The sequence below is a fragment of the Lethenteron reissneri genome, chromosome 30, assembly GCF_015708825.2.
Source record: "Lethenteron reissneri isolate LAM-NWPU_2019-01 chromosome 30, ASM1570882v1, whole genome shotgun sequence".
NCBI lineage: Eukaryota > Metazoa > Chordata > Hyperoartia > Petromyzontiformes > Petromyzontidae > Lethenteron > Lethenteron reissneri.
Genome location: NC_083808.1, coordinates 5,733,019 through 5,755,313, shown reverse-complemented (window position 1 = coordinate 5,755,313; position 22,295 = coordinate 5,733,019). Strand labels below are relative to the sequence as shown.

The 22,295-nt window shown below is 47.0% G+C and overlaps 1 protein-coding gene across 2 annotated transcripts in view; it reads left to right on the top strand.

Moving 5' to 3' along the window:
• LOC133349449 (guanine nucleotide-binding protein G(i) subunit alpha-1-like) overlaps nt 1–22,295 on the top strand; it is a 117,489-nt gene that overhangs the window by 62,195 nt on the left and 32,999 nt on the right. For both annotated transcript variants that reach the window (XM_061562900.1, XM_061562901.1), the window contains exons 3-5: nt 14,102–14,144; nt 15,118–15,259; nt 19,361–19,518. In XM_061562900.1, coding sequence (XP_061418884.1) covers nt 14,102–14,144; nt 15,118–15,259; nt 19,361–19,518 — 343 coding nt within the window. The remainder of the gene's footprint in view (nt 1–14,101; nt 14,145–15,117; nt 15,260–19,360; nt 19,519–22,295) is intronic.

Here is a 22,295-nt window from a genome sequence, read left to right as displayed (position 1 = left end):
ATTTACAGTTCATGCTCATATTAAATGTTGCACTAATGGAGCAAACAAAACTTATATATGAGACGGGAAATAAACAACAAAACAGAGTACAGTGTTACAGTAAGTACAACACAAAGGTATTGATTCGAGAATCTAATTGTGATTTCGATTTATGACAAACTATATCGCCTGACCCTAGCTGATTATAACCCAGAAGGTCAAGGCTGGTCGTCACATCGCCTAATTTTTCCCACCCATTTCCGTTCTCAAATCCAAATCGCCACCCCTCCCGCCCCTTCCTCTGGTTGTATAAATTACAGAACTGCCAAGGTGCCTCAATCATTGCTCTCGTCACTGTGCAATTCGGCTTCGATGTTTGGTCACGCTGCTTGAGATGGCCTTTCGCGCACAGTAGGCTCATGCCACTGCTCAATCTGCCTGAACCCCGGGGGTTTATGTTTGTGCTTTTGCTTTATTCTTTTTAGCTGCATGTGATACCGTATATGTCTATATGCTAAACAAAACTCAACTTTTTCTTTTACCAGGTAAAGCCCACTGAGCTATGTAGCTCTTTTTTCAGAAGTGACCTGGCCACTAATAATAGCTCGACGAATTGGCTTATCGCGTGGAAAGTTTATAGTAGCCAATTGCTCTAAAGGCATATTTTTCCTTTTTATTTAAAATACTTTTATCACATTTTTTCTGTGCACAAGAACAAAGACCTGCTGCAGAACGTTGGGCGACAAAAAAAACAACCGCACGCGAAAATCCGCCATGCCCCGTTGACTCGAAGCGTCCTGGTTGATGAGGGTGGGGTACAGGTGACCCGGGAAATAAACGCATATTTCTAAATGCGCATTGCCCCTGTATAGTCGATTTAAATTATCGCAGCATGAAGACGCTACATACATTCAAGTTGGTCGATTGGTAGGTCTCGTATGGTGGGATAAAGTGTGGACACTCCCCCAGCACCCTTCTAAGTCATCCGGGCAGCGTGAAAGAGTAGACCAAAACACCTTCTAGAGGGGCTGTCTTGAGCTTCCCCGACTGCATGTCGTTTCACCATCAGTGGCGTGAGAGTGAGCAACTGCAAGACCGCACCTTTGCATCTCAACCTTTTTTATTAATTAAAATTATTGTTTTTGTTTCCATTATTGAATCGCTGGCGGTGGATGAATCGTTACACACACCACGTGTTATGTAGGAGGTTTCGAGGTTAAACGGGGAACGTGGTGTTTCACTAAGGGCACATGTGATGGAATTGATCCTTGACACAAACATCATGTATGGTTGAGCTCAGTACATAAGGGTGTGTAGACAATGAGCGCCTGTTTTTCTTTCAGGGGATTCAACCGCACAATTAAGGGTGGTCAATATTCCCATGACATCGGTGCACAATGGCTTAATTCTTCTCCCGGAATTCTGAGGCTTGTGTCTTTTCGATCCATAACGAAGAAAACAAATAGTCTTGGCTCCCGAGGCAATGAAGCAAGATCAACAAGGCAGGGAATGCATTGCCAACATGGACTTGGAGGCAGACGTAGTGACTTGTTAATTTATATTTATCACACAGCGGCCTCGGCTATAGTGTGTAATCTGTGTACTCCTTGGACGTGTGTGCTGATTGCCAAACCACCCGGCACGCAGCCAGTCTCTTCAGATATTGGAGGCGAAGCAGGTTCGAGCCTGAATAGTCCTTGGATGGGCGGCCACCATGCGTTGACAGGCGTTATAGGCTTTGGGGCTACGTGGTGGGAAGCAGAGAGAGTGCGTAACATTTCATTGTTGTCACTGTACTATGCTCCAACCTCACGTCAGCCCTCCTTAACCCATCCGTGCTGACCCACGTGGTAAAGTATGGTCAATTATCTCCCACGACCCGCACGCTGTGGGGATGTGCTCGTTCAGCAGCTGAGCCATCTTCTTCGTCTGGCCAATGCCGTTGAAGAGCAACAAACATAACTTTTTCATCTTCTTGGTTCTTTCGGTAAAGTCACGTAGAAGGGAAATAATAAAATAATAAAAATAAAGCATAAAATAATTATTTTATTATATTTCGATTTAAAGCTTTCGTGACTGCAGGGATTCATCTTATTGGTTCTTTCGGTAAAGTCACGTAGAAGGGAAGTAACAAAATAATGAAAATAAAACATAAAATAATTCTCACGTTTCGGCCACAACGCAAGCAGCCGTCCTCAGGTGAAGAAATTATTATGTTTCATTTTGAATAATAAAGTAATAAAATATAATAAAATATTAATTTTATTATCTTTTATTTTTTATTTTTCCCTTCTACGTGACTTTACCGAAAGAACCAACCAGATGAATCCCTGCAGTCACGAAAGCTTTAAATCGAAAAATATAGCTTTAAATGTGAGGTGGCTGAGCCAGATGATTGCGTCGGGAGTAGCAGAGTGCATCGCTGCGGATGCCTCCTCCGTATTTGCGAAGATGGCAGCCTTCTGCGGTCACGTAAGAAATCATGACTCACGGCATCAACCCGACGACCGAACATCGATTTAACGGACAAGCCGGTCTCAGGGGCGACAACTCGAGCAGTTGATTGACGACGCAAATGCCGTTAGGTGCACGTAATTTGGAACAACACGCGGAGGCAGTGCCGTGTACGGAGTGAGGGCGCAAATCAGGGATGGCTGATGCACTCCGCCAGGCAGCACGGCCACAGGGAACGTTTGGCACCGTCGTAGTCAATGCATCATCAAGGCTGAGAAACAAGGCCTCTTACTACACACTGGGCGAGCTGACGGAACCCACGCTGGCCTTCCCCCACGGTGCAGAGTATGAGCCAAAAAAAAACTCACTCGGTTCTGCGTCCACATATTGGCATCTGTCTTAACATTCCGTAAAGTGGCTTCACAATGCTGCTTTTGTGGCGATGGTGCAACACTGCTCGGAGCCATTCTGAACAGTGGCACCAATTGTTTCCATGTGCTTTGAGAGAGGTCTTAGCACTTGAAATGTCATGTCTCCCTCCATAAAAGGGCTGGCTCTGCCTTGTGACGGGATCCCACTTAGGCGAGTTGTAAATCATGTTTGTGTCTTGTCTGGTAGCTTCGCTTGATTTGCTGTTTTTTCCACTGTTGTGTTTTCACGCTCATTTTCAGGCCCTGCACAGAAATAGTAAAGCGTGTTTTATTGCCACCCGACATAGTTTAGAGTAGCATTGGCTGGTGCTATTTTGTCAGTGTGGGATTCCAAGTCTATTCATTTGAGTTTGCCTGTCTAAACAAATGCTCTTATGGAAAAAAATAAATTCATGCAGCGGTGCACTTGTGTTTTTATTCGGTGTCGCTAATTTTAGAACTGGGCTTTGTTTATGCACCTACATGAATCCGACCACGTGTAGACAGCTGTAGAAGGAGCGCTCACTATCGGAAGGTTGCGAGGAGTTCAAAGCCTGGTTGGGGGTCGTCTTAGCCCATCATCGATCTGCAGTCGATAAAATAAGTGCCAATTTGTGGGGGAGTCGAACAGCAGTTGTACCACGGATAGACCCACCTCTGTCATAGGGACATTGCGGTGATCCACGGAGCCTTTGCGTCTGTTGGGCCAGTGGCTATGCACGTGGCCTGCAAATGTAGCACTGTGAAGACGGAGGGTTGGTGGGTGGCACAAATGTCGCGAAGTTCCCTTCCCGTCGGCGTCGAGGTTACCCAGTATCATGGCTCGCCAGCCGAAATGTGGGCTTATATTATAATGTTGACGCGTCTGCGTGGGATGAGTGTTGCCCCCCCATCCCGCCCGCCCGCCGCCTCTCGCACGTGCGGGTTTCCTTCCACATGTAAGCACTTACATTAATTGGCTGAAAACGTCTTAAAATAGAGAGGACCGCAGAGCTTTTGGGCAAATCGTTGGCGTCGGCTCACCGCGCGGCTACTACCTCCCCTGCTTGTCTTGGGCGTTGTCGGTCTATGAGAGCGAGCGAATTCTGCGTGGTGCGCGCCTTTCGTGAAAATCATTGTTTGCTGTATTATTAATTAGGGATTTCCCCGGCCGGTTCAGGGCTGTTAACAGGATATGAGCACTGCCTCAATGTCCATTTGAGCCGGAAATCACTTTAGCTTCTTCTAATGAATGTCGCACGTGTGTATGTTGAACTTCGTTTGTCGCCGTACGTAGCCAACGGTGCTAATCGAAGGTTGCGGGAAAATGTTACAAAATGTGAAAAAAATAACACCCCAAAAGATTACTTATTCCTTCACCTCCACGCCATCCCGCGATATTGTGTCACACGTAATTCCGTGCTGTGAATCGGTAACGTCGCTCGCAGATGCCATCGTGGCTGCTGGTTTAGGTGTGCGCTTGCTGGTCGGATGCTCTCGCCACGGTGGCTATGAGATGTTAACCACCTCGCCTGGTATGCAGGAGGTCGTGGGTTCGATCTCGACCCTGACGCCTGCTGCTGTATATTTGGAGTTTGCGTATCTGTCTTCCCGTGGTCGTGTGAGGTTTTTCTCCGGATCCTCTAGATTCCCCCCCCCCCACCACCACCACCACATTTAGAATCGATATGCATCTTGACTATTCGGCTGCTGTAAAATTTCGACGTGATGATAAGCCACTTCGTTGAGCTATCATTTGCGATGGCCAGGTTGGTTGCTTCTGAGAAAGAGCTATGTAGCTCAGTGGGTCTGACCTGGTAAAATAAAATAAAAACAGTTTATAGTTTTAGTTTAGTTTGGCGATAAAGAAACGCAGTGACCGCGTCATAACAGAAGGGGCATAACGTCAGAATTCCACCACGTACCCAGCACGGGTGGGTGGGGGGGGTCCGTGAAAATAAATAGCCATTCAAAGAAATCAGCCCCTGGTTTCCCGTAAGAGTCGCATGTGCTACAGGTTTTACTTTAATGTGGAAAGTGAACGTGGCCCTAAAACATGCCTTTTGGAAGAAGAAAAAAACACGATAGCATCTCCTTGGAATTATCTGGACACTTCTTTATTAATTTACCTGCATTTCATCCTTCTCCAGAGGAGACCGCAGCCAAATAGTTTTGTTTGTTTACTTTTGGGGGCGGGGGGGGGGGGTTCTGTTACGTACACGCGCGTGGAACGGTCAACACAGTGGAGGTCACGTGCGATCCGGAGGTCACGTGCGGTGGCGTAAAGTGTGAGTCCTCCAAGCCTTTCCAAGATGCCTGGCCAGCATTAAAGAGTACTGCTACTAAACTATTTTTTTTTCACTAGGTAAGGCCCACTGAGCTTGGTTGCTTCAGAAGCGGCCTGCCCATAAATGATAAATCGAAACATAAATGATAGCTCAACGAGTCGGCTGAATAGGCCCTCGAACGGCTCTCTAGAGCGCTCGATAGCCAAGGCCCTTCTACCAGCAGCAACGGGAACAAGCAATTGCATGGCTGCACCTTTACCTTGTACTGAATTCTACCTATTTATGCATGTATGTACATATGTATCACGATGTATGTATACTGTGTTTGTGTGCGTATGTATGCTGTAATTGTGCAGTGTATTGAATTGTGGTGTTCATGGTTGTTAATCTTTGTATGTGAGTGCTAGTGTTTATTTCTATAGTTACGTCTGTTTTTCTGTACAAGTAAAATATGAATGTAAATGAACACCACTTGTTGAGGCTTGCCCTGCTTAGTAAAATAAAAATAGGCACGTAAACCCCGGGATTTGATTTGATTCAAGAATCAAATTCGTTATTTATGGATCAGAAACATGAGCCACGTTCTGCCGCTACCGACGATGAGAGACAGGAAAAGGAAACACGTGAATAAGAAAATAAATGCAAATCAGATGCATATTTTGACTATTGACAAAGTAATGGGCTTGGCAGGACGCGTCGCTAGAGCGGATGACATTGCCGATGGAGGAAACTTTTTTGACTGAGTGGCAGCCAGCGGAGCAATTGCACCTCAGAGTACGACGTCCGTAGGAGATGGAGCAACGATACTGGCTCATGTGCAGGAGCGAGATGGACTGTGGCATTGTGTGGCTCTGGTTGAGTGGTGACAATCTTCTTCTTCTTTCGTCTGGCATTTTTGGGGATTGCAACAGATTACAAATTGATGTCGACATTTGATATTCATTCGACTGCATCAGGAGGAGCAGCGTGGATTTTGTTTCAGATCGCCGTTGAATGATCTGACTTGGCAGTCGTTCACGATACATGTTGCACGGTCTGAGATGCCGCACCACAGTCACAAACTGGACTCTCGCTAATGTTTCACTTAACAATGCCGGGAGGGCTTCATCCAGCAGTTGAAAGCAGGCTGATGATGACAACGTTAAAGCCAACACACTCGTCAATGGAATTGTCCAAATCTCCCGATGCAGGACCCTGACTGAATACGATTCTTGAGACTCGGTGAGGTATTTGCGTCGCAAATAAGTGTCGTCATTACAATTGCTATTGGACAAAAATGATGACAGGAGATAGAAAGCAACTTGAAGTTTAGGCTGTCGTTGCATTGTTCAACAGGCCTTTATTGGAGTGCGAAAAATAAATTGTACCCGATTGACTGCCATTTAATTGCAGAGCTAATGAAAATATCGTGCAATTTCTTTTCCCTGTTTTCGCCAAAGGATAGGGATGGATTACCAGAGACTGCAGAGGTGTTTCTCTGCATCTTTTTTTTTCCCATTCGCACCCAGTCACACGCTATTGTGTGTGGGAATTCCTCTATCCCACCGGCGGTTTCAATTTCCAGAAGGAAAAAAAACCGTGATAAGCTTGCCAAGAGAAGCTCAGAGGCTTTGTGAAAAACCGGCAGTACAAAGCGGAGCATACAGATGAGAGACACTAGGCTCGGAGCAGATAAAAAGCTGCTGGGTTATTTTGCCTCGAACTTATTTGGACGCACATTTCACGCGGCCAGGCACCGAATGGGCTGCAGCCAGGAACGAAAAAAAGCCGGAATACATTAGTTTGGTTCTGCATTCCTGCTTAAGACATAAGGGACTTAAAGCAGGCCCGGGCTATTTGTACAGAACGTCACGGTTCGATCAAATAATGCTACGCCTTTAACAAACGCTCAAATTAATTCAAGCAATATAATAATACAGTGGGGGTTGGGGAGCGGTGGTGCAGTGGTTGACACACTGCACGACGCGGTTTAGTTGCTGCCCGTGGCTGACGTCAGTGACGACAGAACTCTTGCCGGGTTTTTGTTTTCTGACTCCCCAAAGCTTTGTTGGAAATCCCAAGCGATATCCTCGTGAAATTAAAAAACGAACAACAACGCACGTAAATTCAACGTGTTTTGAAGCTATACGTGCGTCCTACTGCAAATTCAGGAAAATCCATTCTCACACTGCCCTGTGGTCCCACGTTTGCACTGCCACAACAAGCTCCAAATTAAGTTTTTATGTCCTGACCAGCGTGGTGAAGTATAGTCAAGCAACAACCCTCCCCCCCTCCCAATGGCTTACACAGCTTGGGAAGGCCTTCATCCAGCAGTGGAATAACCGACACCTGGAAATGACAACCGGCTGAAAAGGACATTGCGCTCACCGCAAACGCACGTGCATTTATTTGTTTTGTGATTCTGCTAATCATTTGTACCTATTCCGCTCACATCTCGCGTCTCTCTAGAGTCTAGGGCAGGGGTAGGGAACGTCCGGCCCGCGGGCCGTAAGAGGCCCGCAAAATCATTTGGCTCTGGCCCTGCCAAGGCAACCGCAGGCGGGACTCGAAATTCAATACATCTAGGAGCAAACCTGGAAAAGCAGTTGCGAGTAGCAGCAACATCATCAATACCAGCTAGCATCACACGCCTCGCCAAAGAGAAGCAGTTCTAGCCATCGCATTAGGGGTAAGTTAATTAAATGTTTGACCAAATATAACAGGCTAATTTTTAAGTTGATAAATTTGTATGGCCCGCGAATGATGTTATAAATATCCAAATGGCCCTTGGCAGAAAAAAGGTTCCCCGCCCCTGCTCTAGACCCACGCAGACTGTAGGTACGCATCTTGCTGTATTCGGGCAGCACTCAGAGTTCCCATTCTGCAGTAGCTCAGAGGTCAGCTACCTGTTGTTCATTAAGGCGAACGGCGCAAACCAGAGAACGCGTGCCCTCATCACCTCGTAGACATGCAGGGTGTCACGATACGCCGGCCTTTCGATTAATATTGATTCTCTAACTCGCAGTTTCAAGCGTGCGAGTAAGAATCAATGTGTTTGTGTGTGTGTGTGGTATGTATCGTGTGTATCATCATCGCCGTCGTTATTTTAAAAAAAAATTCATACCGCATTACATCTGGAGGCACCGTGGGTTTGACGCGACTCCTTGCAGCCACGAGAAGCCGCTCAACGTGCACCACGGTGCCAATCAGAGAATCGATTTTGGAATTAAATCTCCACCATGAATCACGACGGATGATCGGATTGCCACGGTGGGGGGCGGGCGCACCGTTGACACGAGCGTCAGACGGGCACGTGCGTGGAGGCTTGTGCGAAGCAGCAGCGATGAGAACAAAAAGCCTCAAGTTTACTTGTCTGGCACTCCATCAGGAGTCTTTTTCTCGTGACGCCACTGCATTGAGTTTGTATTAAAATGCAGTGGCGTCACTCGAGTGTGATAGTGACGAAATCTACCGTAAGATTGATAGTTTTTTTTCTTTTAAAAAATGTAAGCTTATAACTCGTATCACAATGAACCAGGACAGAGAGAGAGCGAGCTCAGGTGTCTATGTGAGCGATGCGCACGCGTGTGTGTTTGATTTGGGTAGGGGAGAGGGGATTGTAGCATAAATAGGTATAGCCCTTGTTTGTGGATCAGCATTGTCGCACGCGGTGGGGTAACTAAATTGTGAGTACCACCACCTTTTCTAACACGTGCCTACGTTGAACTTCTCTCGCGACGTACCTAGCCAACCGTGCTCATCTGAAGTGCGGGAACAAGTAGGCCAACTACCCTGCTGGAGGGACTCTACAGAGCAGCGTCCTTCACTGCCAGGCCGACGAGTCCCTGGCGGCCCCTGGCAGCCTTTAGTGTGGCCCCTGGCCTGCGGACCCCATCAATACACAGCGTGTGACACCCCCCCCCCCCCCTTGAAGGCGGTGTGGTGGCCCTGAACGCTGACGATGTCTACTCGGCGAAAGTGGGGCCCTCCCCTCGAAAAATGAGTTGAAGAACACCTTGCACCGGAGCTTCCTCCAGCTTGAGCAGCAGTGGCGTTGAGCGTGCGACGACCACTCTTGTTAATGTCCTTCAAGAGTGGCTTGGTCGTCTCGGGGCTGGCGTGGGTCATTGGTTCCGCACGCCGCCGGCCCAGCTCAGCCGCACACTCCTCTCTGCCCTTCCTTCTCAGAGGCCTCCTTCCACGGGCAGCTCTCGTCTCCATCGTGCCCTGCGGCGATGAGGCCCCTTGTTAAACCGCCGCACGGCCAATGGCATTATTGGTTGGAATGGAAGCGAGTGAGTTGGGGCCGGGGGAGGCGAAATCAAAGGCTTCGAGGTTTCATTAACACATTCCTGGGTTCGCCATCCGAATTGTCATTTGTATGCAGGGTGCATGCGTTTTGCCATTTAAATTTGTGCGCGTTGCTTGCGACCGGCACTGTACGTGCCCCTGCTGTTAGTGGTTGTCTATTTGCACATGCTGTTTGTATTCGTCTTGGAATGTCCCCACCGCCCCCCCTCTTCCAAATCACCCCGCCAAAAAACAATGTAGTCGCGCAATAAAAAATACGATTACAAAATTATTGGTGGGATGTGAGAAAATGTAGCAGTTGAACGGCACCGTATCACGAGCGGCCGCATTCACATGCTTGTGCAATTTGAGCGAAAAAAATTAACGGATATGAATTTGAATTCCGGTGAACGGCGCCTGTAAAAGAGAGGCGTCGTAATCTAAATGAGCACGCTATTGGAAAGTCACAAAGCGTAATCATCCATTCGATTGTAGGAAGATATGTGCTCTTATTAAAAAGAGACCACATGGGTTATTTAAAAAATGTAAGTAAAAAATGGTCTTTCAAGGACCTATAAAAATGCCTAAGAAGAGAGTTCTTATTTTTAGGCAGTAGAGGTTTCCGCACAGCTCAATTAGGCTTGACCACGAAACAAGTATTGCTATTTAAAGGTTTAAAAATGTCAGGATTTGGTACAAAGATGCCTAGATAGAAAAGGACACGCGCTAATTCTTATCTTACAATGTTAGCACTGTGTTATATGCACGAGTAGGTGGCTAAACTAATTGGACTGTTGTGGTATACTTTACTGTTGTGATGAGAACACTGAAGCTTAGTCTTGTGACCTCTTTAAACACGTGATAGGGCATTGCATAAGCCAATCTCAAATCCGCACGCAACATCTATCTGTGCACAAAACATTTGGCCTTTCACGAATATATATTCCGCTATTATAAACAAGTTTTGCATAGAATATATGCGGCGCTTTTTGTCTCGAACTATTATCGCCATGGTAAGTAAAGGACGCAGATACAAATTTTGGTTTCTTGGCAAACCTTGTGTTTCTATTGATAATGTCCATAACGTGCGGTGGCATGCTGATCGCAAAGCGGCACAGATTGCATTATAATGGTGGAGTTTTTTCGAAACTGAGTGGGGTGCAATGGTGGCAAGGTGTTAACTGCCTCGCCTGGTATACAGGAGGTCGTGGGTTTGATCCCGACCCTGACACCTGTGTGTTGGAGTGTCTCTCTCCCCGTGGTCGCGTGGATTCATCTCCGGGTCCTCGGTTTTTTTCCCTCCACATTTTAGAAATGCGCGTTTAGAGTGTTTGGCTGCTACAGATGTCCACATGATAAGCCACTTCGTTGAGCTATCATTTGTGGCCAGGTCGCTTCTGAATAAGGGTGATATAGCTCAGTGGACCTTGCCCGGTAAAATAAAAAAATATATAGTTTAGTTTATAGTTTAGAGACGTGTTCCACAAAACAATCTCATTACAGGGTTTCCCAGCCAGATGAAAGCACTTTCACCCCCAGGTGCATTCTGTGTATTATTAATGTGGCTCACTTACAAGTTAGTAAGTTGTAACAATCATTAACGTTGACTGATTAAGTTACTTTTCAACTTGCACTTAATTTTTTTTTCACCTCCACTGCAAAACTCAAGTCCTTCCTTGCTTCCGCTCATGTCCTAACATGGATCACCTTTTTAAATCCTTTATATTAAGTTCGTTTGCTTGCGTGCTTGCGTGCTTGCGTGCTTGCTTGCTTGCTTACGACCATGCAAATCTTTCGGTCGTTTTTTAACCCACTTTCCGTGATCCAATCGAGCTGACATTTTGCACACAGACTCGTTGTGCGAGACAATTAATGTTCGTGAAATTTTTTTTTCCAAAATTTACACTGTTTAGGGAAAACAAATTAAATATTTAATTACCAATTGCTTAATACTGGCAGACAATCATCTGACCCATAGGTAGCAGCCATCTTAAGCCAGGGGACGAGAGGACTCTAGCCGCCACGCATATAAAGGATTTAGAGTGAAAAACTTTGTTTTTACGGGTTATACTTATTTTCTGTTTGCCATTCGCCATTCGCATGGGGTATAGACATCGGCGCAATGCTTTCGCGTGCTCCGGCAAACACGAAAGCCGAACTGCAGGCAGGCTCTCGGCGAAGGTTGATCATGTCAGCAAAATGTAAACGCATGACCTCCAAGCGAGTGATCCCACGTGAACACCTCCCCGCCCCTACTACTTCTCATTCCCTCTCTCGTGCCTGCTTTATAATTCAATCTGCTTGCAACGGGGTGGGGGAGGGGCGGGATGAGGGCCGCTGTGCTTTATAAGTGGGCGAGACTCCCTCTGGACACAGTTAGCAGTTGTGAACTGCCTGTGAAAGATTAGGCTTGCACAAATCAATAGCAGCAGCAGCAGCAGAGAGAGAGAGAGAGCGAAAACAACTTTATTTAAGTTTTTGTTGTTCTTTCCTTACTCCCCAAAGCTTGATTTGAAATTCCAAGCGATATCCTCGTGCAATTTAAAATGGACCAGAATGCACGTGAATTCAAGGTGGTTGTCCCACCGCACTTCAGCTAAATCCATTCTCATATTGTACTATGCACACGCGTGCATACTACCCACCTTTACCAACCCGTACTAACCAGCGTGGTGATGTGTGGTTAAGTAACCCCTGCGACCCGTACCGCGTGGTGAGGCCCCTCATCTTAGAAACATATTGACGAAAGGGCTGTGTGTGTGTGTACACGTTCCACAATGCAGAGTCAAAACAAACAGCTTCGATGCAGGTCCTCACAGTTGTGCAGTCGCGTGGTTTGTGCCCCTTTGTGTCAAGAGAATATCCCCCTCCCCCCTTTTGGTATAACCCAAAGTCGGGCTTCCAACCCGTGAGAGGTTGCCCGTTCTCCTCTGCTGCCCCTGCCCTCTGGAACGCTCTTCCCGTAGTTGTCCACGCTTGATTCTCTTCTTTGTTAGACTTCCCAGACCTCTTCTCCCCTTCCCATCCTCTGACATTGTCTCGATTCTGCTTCACGAAACGCCCTACCTAATAATACCCTCCCGCCCCGCGCCCCCCATCCCTTGCCTCCTGCCTCCTAACCCTAATTATAATTAGGGATAGAACGGGAAGGGGTGATAATTATCACCCGTTCCCGTTCTCCCCTCCGGGAGTGAAAATGAGAGATGTTTTTTGTTGCCGCATCAATAGTTACACATTACCGCACAGGTCAGCGTGCGCGTGGGTTTGTTTGAGTGGCTTGGAGCGGGTCGGCACACAACAGTGGTGTACTCCATCTGCCCGACTCGTGGTTTTTTGTTTTGCTATTGGGTTCATTATTTATTTTGTCTGCACGCGCTGATTGTGTTTACATTCTTTGCCCTATGCTCCGTCTTGAGACGTTCGTAGCATTTCCACTTTAAGTAAATACATTATTATTGAGATCTAATAGCCCATTCACTCTTCCTTCCCTTCATCGTCTGATTAGTCAAAAACAATTCCTGTGTAGATTACTGGAATTGATCATTTGTGTTATAGAACTGTTAGGAATATAACTATCACATTGTCAAACAGACTCTGCCTTCTCGACAGACCTGTTCTCCACCTGAAGACGGCTGCTTGCGTTGTGGCCGAAACGTGATAATTATTTTATTATGTTTTATTTCTATCTGTGGCCAGCGTGAAAGAGTAGGCATAACCCACCTTCCATAAGGAGCTCTCGAACGCTCTCTCAAGTGGAGGAGGCCTTTTCACCAGCGGTGGCAAAGAGCAACCAATTGCAGAGCTTCATATTCTTCGTTTTTTTCGGTAAAGTCACGTAGGTAAAAAAATAAAATTAAAATTAATGAAAGTAAAATAAAAGAAAAAAGAAAATTAAAATCACGACGTTTCGGAGGCAACACAAGCTTCCATCTTCAGGTGGAACCGTCACAGCACGCTTGCTGTATCAAGTAAATGAATTAATTGCAGAGCTGCTCGTCCTAGGTTCTTTTTTTTAGGGAGCCACGGTGGCTAGGAGATGTTAACCGCCTCGCCTGGTATACAGGAGGTCGTTGGTTCGATCCCGACACTGACACCTGCTGCTGTATATTTGGAGTTTGCGTGTTTTCCCCGTGGTCGCGTGGATTTTCTTCCGGGTCCTTCGGTTTTTCCCCTCCATGTTTACAATCAACGTGCGTTTAGAGTACCATGTTGGGCTGCCACTATAAATGTCCACGTGATAAGCCACTTCGTTGAGCTATCAATTGTAACCAGGTCGCTTCTGAAAAAGATAGCTCATTTGGGCCTTACCTGGTAAAACATAAATAGTAAAATTGTTGCATGGCTGCATGCACATCATTTGGCATTTATACGGTTTAATACAGCCGTGCGCGTGTCCACCTGTTGGGTTTTAATACTTCAGATACATGTACGTTCACGTACAGCACTTTCACAGCCTGTTGTTGGGCAATTACGTTTATAACGCGACGGTTCCGTCAGCCACAAGGACCGTGACACTTAAACGTGCTCCTCACTGAAGAATGATGTCCACCGAGAGGCGCCTTTATCCGTGATTTTGTGTGCAGATCACAGCCTCTGGGTGAGCAGGATTAGATTTTGTTCAATTGGAAAATCTTTAAGCTTGCAGATTGAATCCCAGCCCTCATTCGTTGCCCGCGTTCTTCACTCATCTCATTCGCCGTTTCGTTTCCTCTTGTGTTTCAGGTGCCGGTGAATCTGGCAAAAGTACCATCGTCAAACAGATGAAGTAAGTTACCCCGGCCTCCTCGTGTGCTGTTTGTTTTTATTCTAACGCAGAGCGCGCGTGGGGCGCGCGTGATCGCACGCCGTGTGACGGTTGGTCGCCAGGGGTGGGAGTGAGCTGTAATCCATTGGCAACACCTGCATATCGGCACAGTTATCTATTTGATTCTGCCATGTCCCCCCCCCCCCCCCCCCCCCCGAAAAAAAACACAAATCTAGGTATTGTCAGGCATTCTTACACGAACAGCATTTTACGTTGAGTAATAACCCGACCGCTGCTCTTAAATTGACTCTTCAGTCAAAACGTGGGGGTCTTTGTGGGTTTCTGGGTTAGATCGCGTAAATATATATAGATGTGTCATTAAAACCCGCCACCACCCGACACAGCCAACTAGTAAGGGTTGTCACGTAAACAGAACGTGCCAATTCGTCACTAGTACAGCACACGGGTGTGTTGGAGAGCCAAGCCACAACATTTACAATCCAAGTATAACGTTTCGTCAGTAATTACAACTAGCTTCATCAGGTGACAGCCAGATTTTGACAGCCACAAATCTGGCTGTCGCCTGATGAAGCTAGTTGTAATTACTGGCAAAACGTCATACTCGGATGGTAAATGTTGTGGCTTGGCTCTCCAACACACCGATGTGCTGTACTAGTGACAACCCTCACTAGTTGGCTGTGTCGAGTGGTGGTGGGTTTTAACGACACATCTATATATTTACGCGATCTAACCCAAAAACCTCTATTATGGATGATATTGGTTGCGAAAGCCTAACACGTGTTAAACTGTCTTTGTGGGTGTTTGCGTGATGTTGTGCCCATCACACTCACGCGGAAATCCTTTGGAATCCAGCAATGCTCTCACAATTTCACAGGGCACACAACAACAAAACAACGGCTGCATTGTAAAACCCCTCGCTCTTGCATTGCACCCCGATCAGGAACGCGTTTTCTGCGGTTTGTTTGCCTCCCAGGATTATCCACGAAGACGGCTACACGCCCGAGGAGTGCCTGCAATACAAGGCCGTGGTGTACAGCAACACCATACAGTCGATCATCGCGATTATTCGCGCCATGGGCAACCTCCGCATCGAGTTTTCCGACATGAGCCGAGCGGTGAGTTACCCGCGCACAGCCTCTGAAGCGGACGGCTCGTCCACCGCGTGATTGATGTGCGCTCGATACGTCTCCCGGGCTCGGCATCTGGAAGATCGGGTTCACGCCCCCTGGGTGGTGAGACCGATCGAGGGTCGCCCTGGATGCGCCGCCCGCGGTGTGATGCTGAAGCCAATAGCAAGTGGACAGAACTCACTGCCAGTCTCATGTATACACGCACATAGAGGGCAGGCTTGTACAATTAATGCTGTTATTTATCTCTTCCTGGCAGCTATTTTGACTTTCATTTGGTCAAGTCTAGAGGCCTTTCATGCCTCCGTGGTGGCTGCCCTGTCAAGTTTTGGTGTCGGGCAGAGTAATTTGTTAACGAGCCGGAGGTCGTCGTCGTCGTCTATTAAATTCCCGCGTCGTTGATTCACCGCTAAGGACACCCACGCACATTGGACGAAAATCTCGCGAGCGGAAGGAAATGGACGAAAGTTAATTACGGATGGTCGATGCGATTTTAATTAAGTGCTTTTCCCTTGGCTGGCATTTCTCTTGCTGCTTTTGCTCGTCTTGAATCTTATTTGCAGTAAACACAAAACAACCGTCCGAATAGTAACAAGGGGGAAACAATGTGTGCAGTGTGCTGGAATGTTGGCATTAATGGAATCCAAAATCACCGTACAGTTGTGTGCTTTGTCCCATTTTTGTTGGCACCTTCGAGATGGCTGCCGCTGCGTGGTGCGACACGTCACGCGATGAAATGTAACTGCGCATAAAAATCATCAGTCTTGGTACGCGTAGCGTGCGTGCGGTGCTGAGTGCGGCTACCACGGAGGGGCCTGTAGTTCGCCAAGACTGCTGTTGGTTCACCGAAAGGTTGTTTGTCATTCCGATTACAACTCGAGAACAAAGAGCAGTTCAAGGATGCATCTGTACGTATGTTGAACTTTTTTCGCGCCGTACGTAGCCAACCAATTGGTGTGGAGAGGGGGGACAACAAACTAGGCACAAAAAGCAATCGAAATGCAAGTTCGTTTTATGAGAGGGCGTGTACCTGACCTGTAGCGTGGGCAAAAACACAGTGATTGGTTGTGATTTGCTCGCCATCGACACCGATTGATTGATGGGTGAATTACAACAACTTTCAAGTCTTCATAGAGCACTTCTTAATGATTTACGGAGAGTCGTATATCTAATATCAGATCCCAACCCTGAGCCACCCGTGCCGACCTTCCGCACAAACAATGGAGCACGCTCAATTAGAATACACGCAGCCGGCTCACGCCACCACCTTCATGAGATGGAAATCAAAGGGAAGCCTGGAATGCAACTGCGAAAATGCTGAAGAAACCATAGGGCACTTTGCCAACCTCTGCCGACTGCGCAAATTCAACGGAGGCAGCAGCAGTAATGAATTTGGCCTCACCTGAAGTTAGTCAGATTGCATTCAGACTTGGGCATAGATCTTCCAGTTATTATTCAGGATGCCATACGCAAGACGATGAAAGTAGAGCCGTGCAAAAAAAAGTTCAACATACATAACTTAAGGTCCACAGCGGTACATGGCTACAGCGGTGAAATTGCACCAATGGTGCGAAGCATCCACCACGCGTCTACAACAGACGGAGTGGGCTTGCAGAGAATGCCACGTTTTTTTCTTGGTCGCTCCCGTTATTGTAAGCATATTCCCTTTAGTGCTCACTTTCCGCTCTGCAGAGAGGTCTACCGAATGAGAACATTTCTTGTCTAAGACGTACGTGCACTGCATGTTGAAATTCTTTCGCATCGTACGTAGCCAACCCTGCTAATCGGAGGTGTGGGGGAAAGACAACAAACTAAACGCAAAAAGCAGTTCTAAAGAAATTAGTTTTCAATTTATATTTAAAAGTGCATTGCTCCAAGTGGCTTCATAATATCGGTAGGAAGAGCATTCCAGGCGGCTGCAGACGCACATCTGACAGCGCGCGATGCGGTGACCGTCTTTGTTCGATGGCCAGCCAAAAGCCGCTGCGGCGATGAACGGCGTTCGCATGACGGCGTATGCTCCTTGACGCATCCTCGTCGTGTCAGTTTAAGGTTTGCCCGCAATATGGCGGCGCTCCGATATACCGTTGAAAATCGGGCCCACGATAACTACATCGTCGGGTTTTTGCCAAATATCGTAATGTTTGCGATCATCGTTGCTCGTTTTATTATGTTTTGAATGTTTAACTTTCGCACGAAATGATAGTAAACACAACAATCAAAGTACAAATAAATACTTATTGCCCATTCAATTATCGGATGGCAAAATGTTTTTCCGAGCCATTGATGGCCTGATAATACGATATCACAATTTTCATAATTTATTCAATTACTTTGTTGAATAGCTGACAGCATGTGCTCTGCAAGCAATGCAGATTGCAATGCATTGTTTAGAGAAATTGGATGGCTGGAGTTGGTGAACTTTGAAATAATCTTTATTCATATATGAAGTACAACAAACCATACAAACAATTCAATGAATGTCCAAACTCCTCTTTCAGAGTTTCTGAGAAACTAATATCTCTATAATTGTCAAGTCGTGAAAACGGATATCATATCTCATCGTGAAAAGTGATATCATGGCAAGCCTAACTACTACCCAGAAAAGATGCCTTCTATGCACGACTTTTATAATATTTCATATTAATGTGGCCTTTATGGTATTTCAAATTTTTTCAATGTTAATGAATGTGATATTTAATTTCACCATTCCAGAAAACATATGTTTGCAAGTTGATAAGATGCTGCCCATGTTGGGTACTAGTGAGTCACGGTTATTGTGTATTTTATTTATTCCGGTCCGTCCCTTTCAGCCGCCACTGCCTCCCCACCATCACCGAGTTCCCCTCCCACATCCCATTAAAACATTCCAGCCCGGGCCACATTAATACGCCTATCTGTGGAGTACTGTCAAGTCCATGGCTTGAGCTGTGTGAGTTTACATTTTAATAATCCCCATTGATGCTTAAAGTACGCTGTACATTAACCCTCATACTGATTTACAGAGGACTAACACTCACCGGGTGGCAGCTCAAAATACAGCGCGGCATCTGTGAAAAGAGCTTCATAACTCATCGGATTCCTTCAGTATGAATAAATATTCTGATACAAAATGGATTCACGTGCCATCTGAATGCTCAATATGTCATACAACGGTCTGTGCCCTGCCAACCTGCCACACAAACCACTCTCCCTCATCGTTCATACCCCGAACTGTTACATTAAACCTCTTCACTGCCTCTGTCTTACTGCCTGATTGCAATTTGCAGTTTTTCAAGTCTCACGTCAACAGCTTCCAACTCTACAGCTCAGCGTTCTTCATTGCAAGGCCCGCGGGCAAATGGTGGCCCCTGGTGGCCTTTAGTGCGGCCCCTGACAATACACAGATGTGAAAACACCCCCATTGTGTTGTCAAACCCCAATGGTTTCAAATGTGTGGCAGCCCTCACGCTGATGATGTCTTATTGGTGAAAGTGGTCCCGCTCTGCTATCATTCCATTTCCGAAAGAATGCATGCTGTAGTACACGGTCTATGAATTTAATTGCACAATCTGATAAATGTTTTCTTTTCATCTGCTCGACAGCGGCATAGTAACGCATCTGGCATGGGCCCTGCTGCTGCTCCCCCCCCCTCCCCAGGCAGTGCAATTGCACCGCCTGCACACTCAATAGCTTCTCCACCGATGCATGGGTAATGAACGCGCCGAACGAGTTCTCTACGTTCTAAACTAAACAATTTGTATTTAGCTAAACAGCTCTTTTAAGAAGTGACCTGTCCTCAAATGACGGCTCAACGAAGTGGCTTATCGTGTGCAAATGTTTTGCAGCCGAACACTCTAAACGCACGTTTTTAAATGTGGAGGGAAAAACCGGAGGACCCGGAGAAGAATCTACATGACCACGGGGAAAGAGACATCGCAATCTCCGAATATACAACAGGCGTGAGGGTCGGGTTCGAACCCACGACCTCCTGTATACCAGGCGAGGTAGTTAACATCTCGCCACGTTGAGCGGCGAATGCCCCATCCGCTCGCCCCACAACTTCACTCCCCCCCCACCGCCCCCCCTCTCTCTGCTCCTTGGTCGCAGGACGATGCGCGGCAGCTGTTTGAGTTGGCGAGCACGTCGGAGGAGGTGGCGCTCACGCTGGAGCTCGCTGGGAACATTCAGCGGCTGTGGATGGACGAGGGCGTGAAGACCTGCTTCGGTCGTGCCAACGAGTACCAGCTCAACGACTCGGCTGCGTAGTGAGTACCCGTGCAGCGGCGCGTCCATTCATCGAGCAGCGACACTCGGCGCTTTCGTCGTTCGTTCATCTCGCGCATCGTCGGCGAAGGACCGTTGCGCAAAACGCGTGACCTCTTGCGAGAAGCATTTGCGTGAACCACTCTCGAGTGATTTGTTTGATCCACCGTATCACGGGGGGGAAGGGGGGGCGATCACGGGGGGAGTGGCGCCATTCCCTTTGAGGACCGCACTCCACTTCGAACGCCAACCGCCAATTGAAGTGCGTTTTCGTCGACAGCCCTTTATTTTCGTATTGTTTTTACTTCAACTCCTCGACGCAAGCACCGGTACAGAGCACCGATCACGGAACAAAGGGTGGGGGGGGGGGGCACAGAAATTCCACGAACAAAAGCCCGAGATTGGCGCGGCAGGGCTTAGTGAAGGAGGGAGCGGGGGGATTGGGCTCGACGTCGACAGCACCTTAACACCGCACCTCCGATTAGCACGGTTGGCTACGTACGGTGCGAAAGAAGTTCGACAATCACACGCCCTAGACTGGAGAAAATACAGAACAGGCGACGTCTGGGGCAACGACCCTTGCTGGTAGAGAGAAAGGCCATTGCCTGAAATTTCACCGGTTGCGTACGTTTTAATCATTCGGGGCAGTATTGTTGACGAAGCGTGTTGGGTTTTTGTCATTGGTGCTCATGCAGTACCGCTGCCAATGCACTATTGCAATAAAAAAAATATACACGCATGAAATCGTGCATTTTAGAATCAAGATCTCTTAAAATTATCTACTAATAACATCGGTCATGAGTGACTTGTTGATGGGTCTTGGGCCTCCTCTTCATAAACCCATAGTGACCCGCATGGCAAAGCGTGGCCAATCAACTGACACGGCATGAATAAGCCTTTTTTGAGGAGTAAATTGCAAAATATCCATAAATGATTATTATTGCTGGACAGAAAAAAAAAATGCAGTCGTACAAAGCACGTGGTGACCGTTGAACAAAAAATGAAAATAATTTAATCAAATCACGATCCCAGATCATGCCAATAAATGTAATTACGTGGAGGGTGAATGGATAAATGCATCCCATTTAATCCAGAGCGACTGCTGCCGCTGCGAGCAGTGGCACTACCGAGCATGCGTTTCGCCTTTTAACGTTTTTTCCTGTTATTGCCATTGGATCGCGCGGAGTTTCACATTTGATCCATTCCCCTCGTAACTCATCAACCCTAACGCCGTCAGGCCTTCGGCGAAGCAATGCTGATGCCATCCCCGTCACAGTTGTTACGCCGCCCTCGTACGCCATGAACCCCCAAGAAGCCGGTTTCCACCTCAATGGCAGCGCATGCCTCGTCATGACGAAGATGAATCGGTTGTCATTATTTAATTCCCAGCAAGTGCCCCCTTGCTGCCACTGTTGGGTTCAGCGCCCGGGTGTTGACAGTCCTGAATCCCCAAAGTGATGTCATCTCAACCAATCAAACACCGGGGGATCGACGGACCGCCTCTAGTTTTATGGAGAATATGAATAATCGTAGCGTTAGTCATCACGTCAGCAGTAGTCACAGTAGTAGTCGCAGCAGCTGTAGTCATATTTGTATCAGCAGCAGTATGTATGTTGAACTTCTTTCACACCGTATGTAGCCAACGGTGCTAATCAGAGCAGTGGTTACAAGTGCAGTTTTTTATGAGTAATGTGAGTCATATTAGTATCAGTGTAAGTTGTCATATTTGTATGAGTAGCTGCAACCATATTAGTATCAGCAGAAGTCGGAGGTGTTTGGAGCAGCAGTAGTCATAGCAGTACTGTAGCAGCAGCTGCAGCCATTGGTGGCAGCAGTGGTCCTACTAATATTAGCATCAGTAGTCAATAATAATAATTGAAATGTATAATGCGCATTCCATCCTAGGATCACAATGTTCAATGCATGGAAAGCAGAAAACAAAAACAACCAGGGCCACCGACCAAACTAAAGAGGGGGGAAGGCCGGTTTAAAGAGATGGGTTTTCAAAGTAGTCATGGTCGTTTCAGCATGATTAGCAGCAGTAGTCATGGTCGTTTTAGCATTCGTAGTCATATGAGCATCAGTAGTTATAATAGTAGCAGTAGCACAGTGGACTTAGTAACCACAGCAGTCGTCGTAACTTTAGTAGTGGTAGCAGCAGTACTGCAGGAGCAGCAGTACAGGGCTAGTTTTGAACTAGAGGACTGCATTACGAGCCGGGGTTAATTACATTTCACACGGAATTGAATATCAAACTGCTGGTTGATGTGAATATTGTAACAAAAACAAAATCAGGAAACTACTTTAACATGATTTAATTTGCCTGCTTGCTTGAATAACGGAAAAAAGCGATCGCAAATGTGAACCGGTGTCATGGGCGTTTGTGGATCGTTAATTGTGGAGAAAAGGGACAGGCGGGAGGTGGGGGACGGAGGGTTTGGGATGAGCGTTCGGATGAAACCTCGCGCCGCCCTGAGCAGTCGAGGAGGTCAAAGCAGTCGAGGAGGTCAAAGCATATTCTTGGTTCTTTCAGGAAAGTGACGTAGAATATGAATCCCTGCAGTCACGAAATCTTTAAATCGAAATTTGAGGTCAAAACAGTCGAGGAGGTCAAAACAGTCGAGGAGGTCAAAACAGCAGCCGTGGTGACGTGGGTTCGAAGCTCGCTCTGTGGACGTCCGTTTGTTACGGACGTAAAAGAATATCGAAAGTTACCGCCACCAATGGACATAAATGTCAAGACTTGGCTGACGTTGCCGTCGTCATCCGGGCTGCCGCA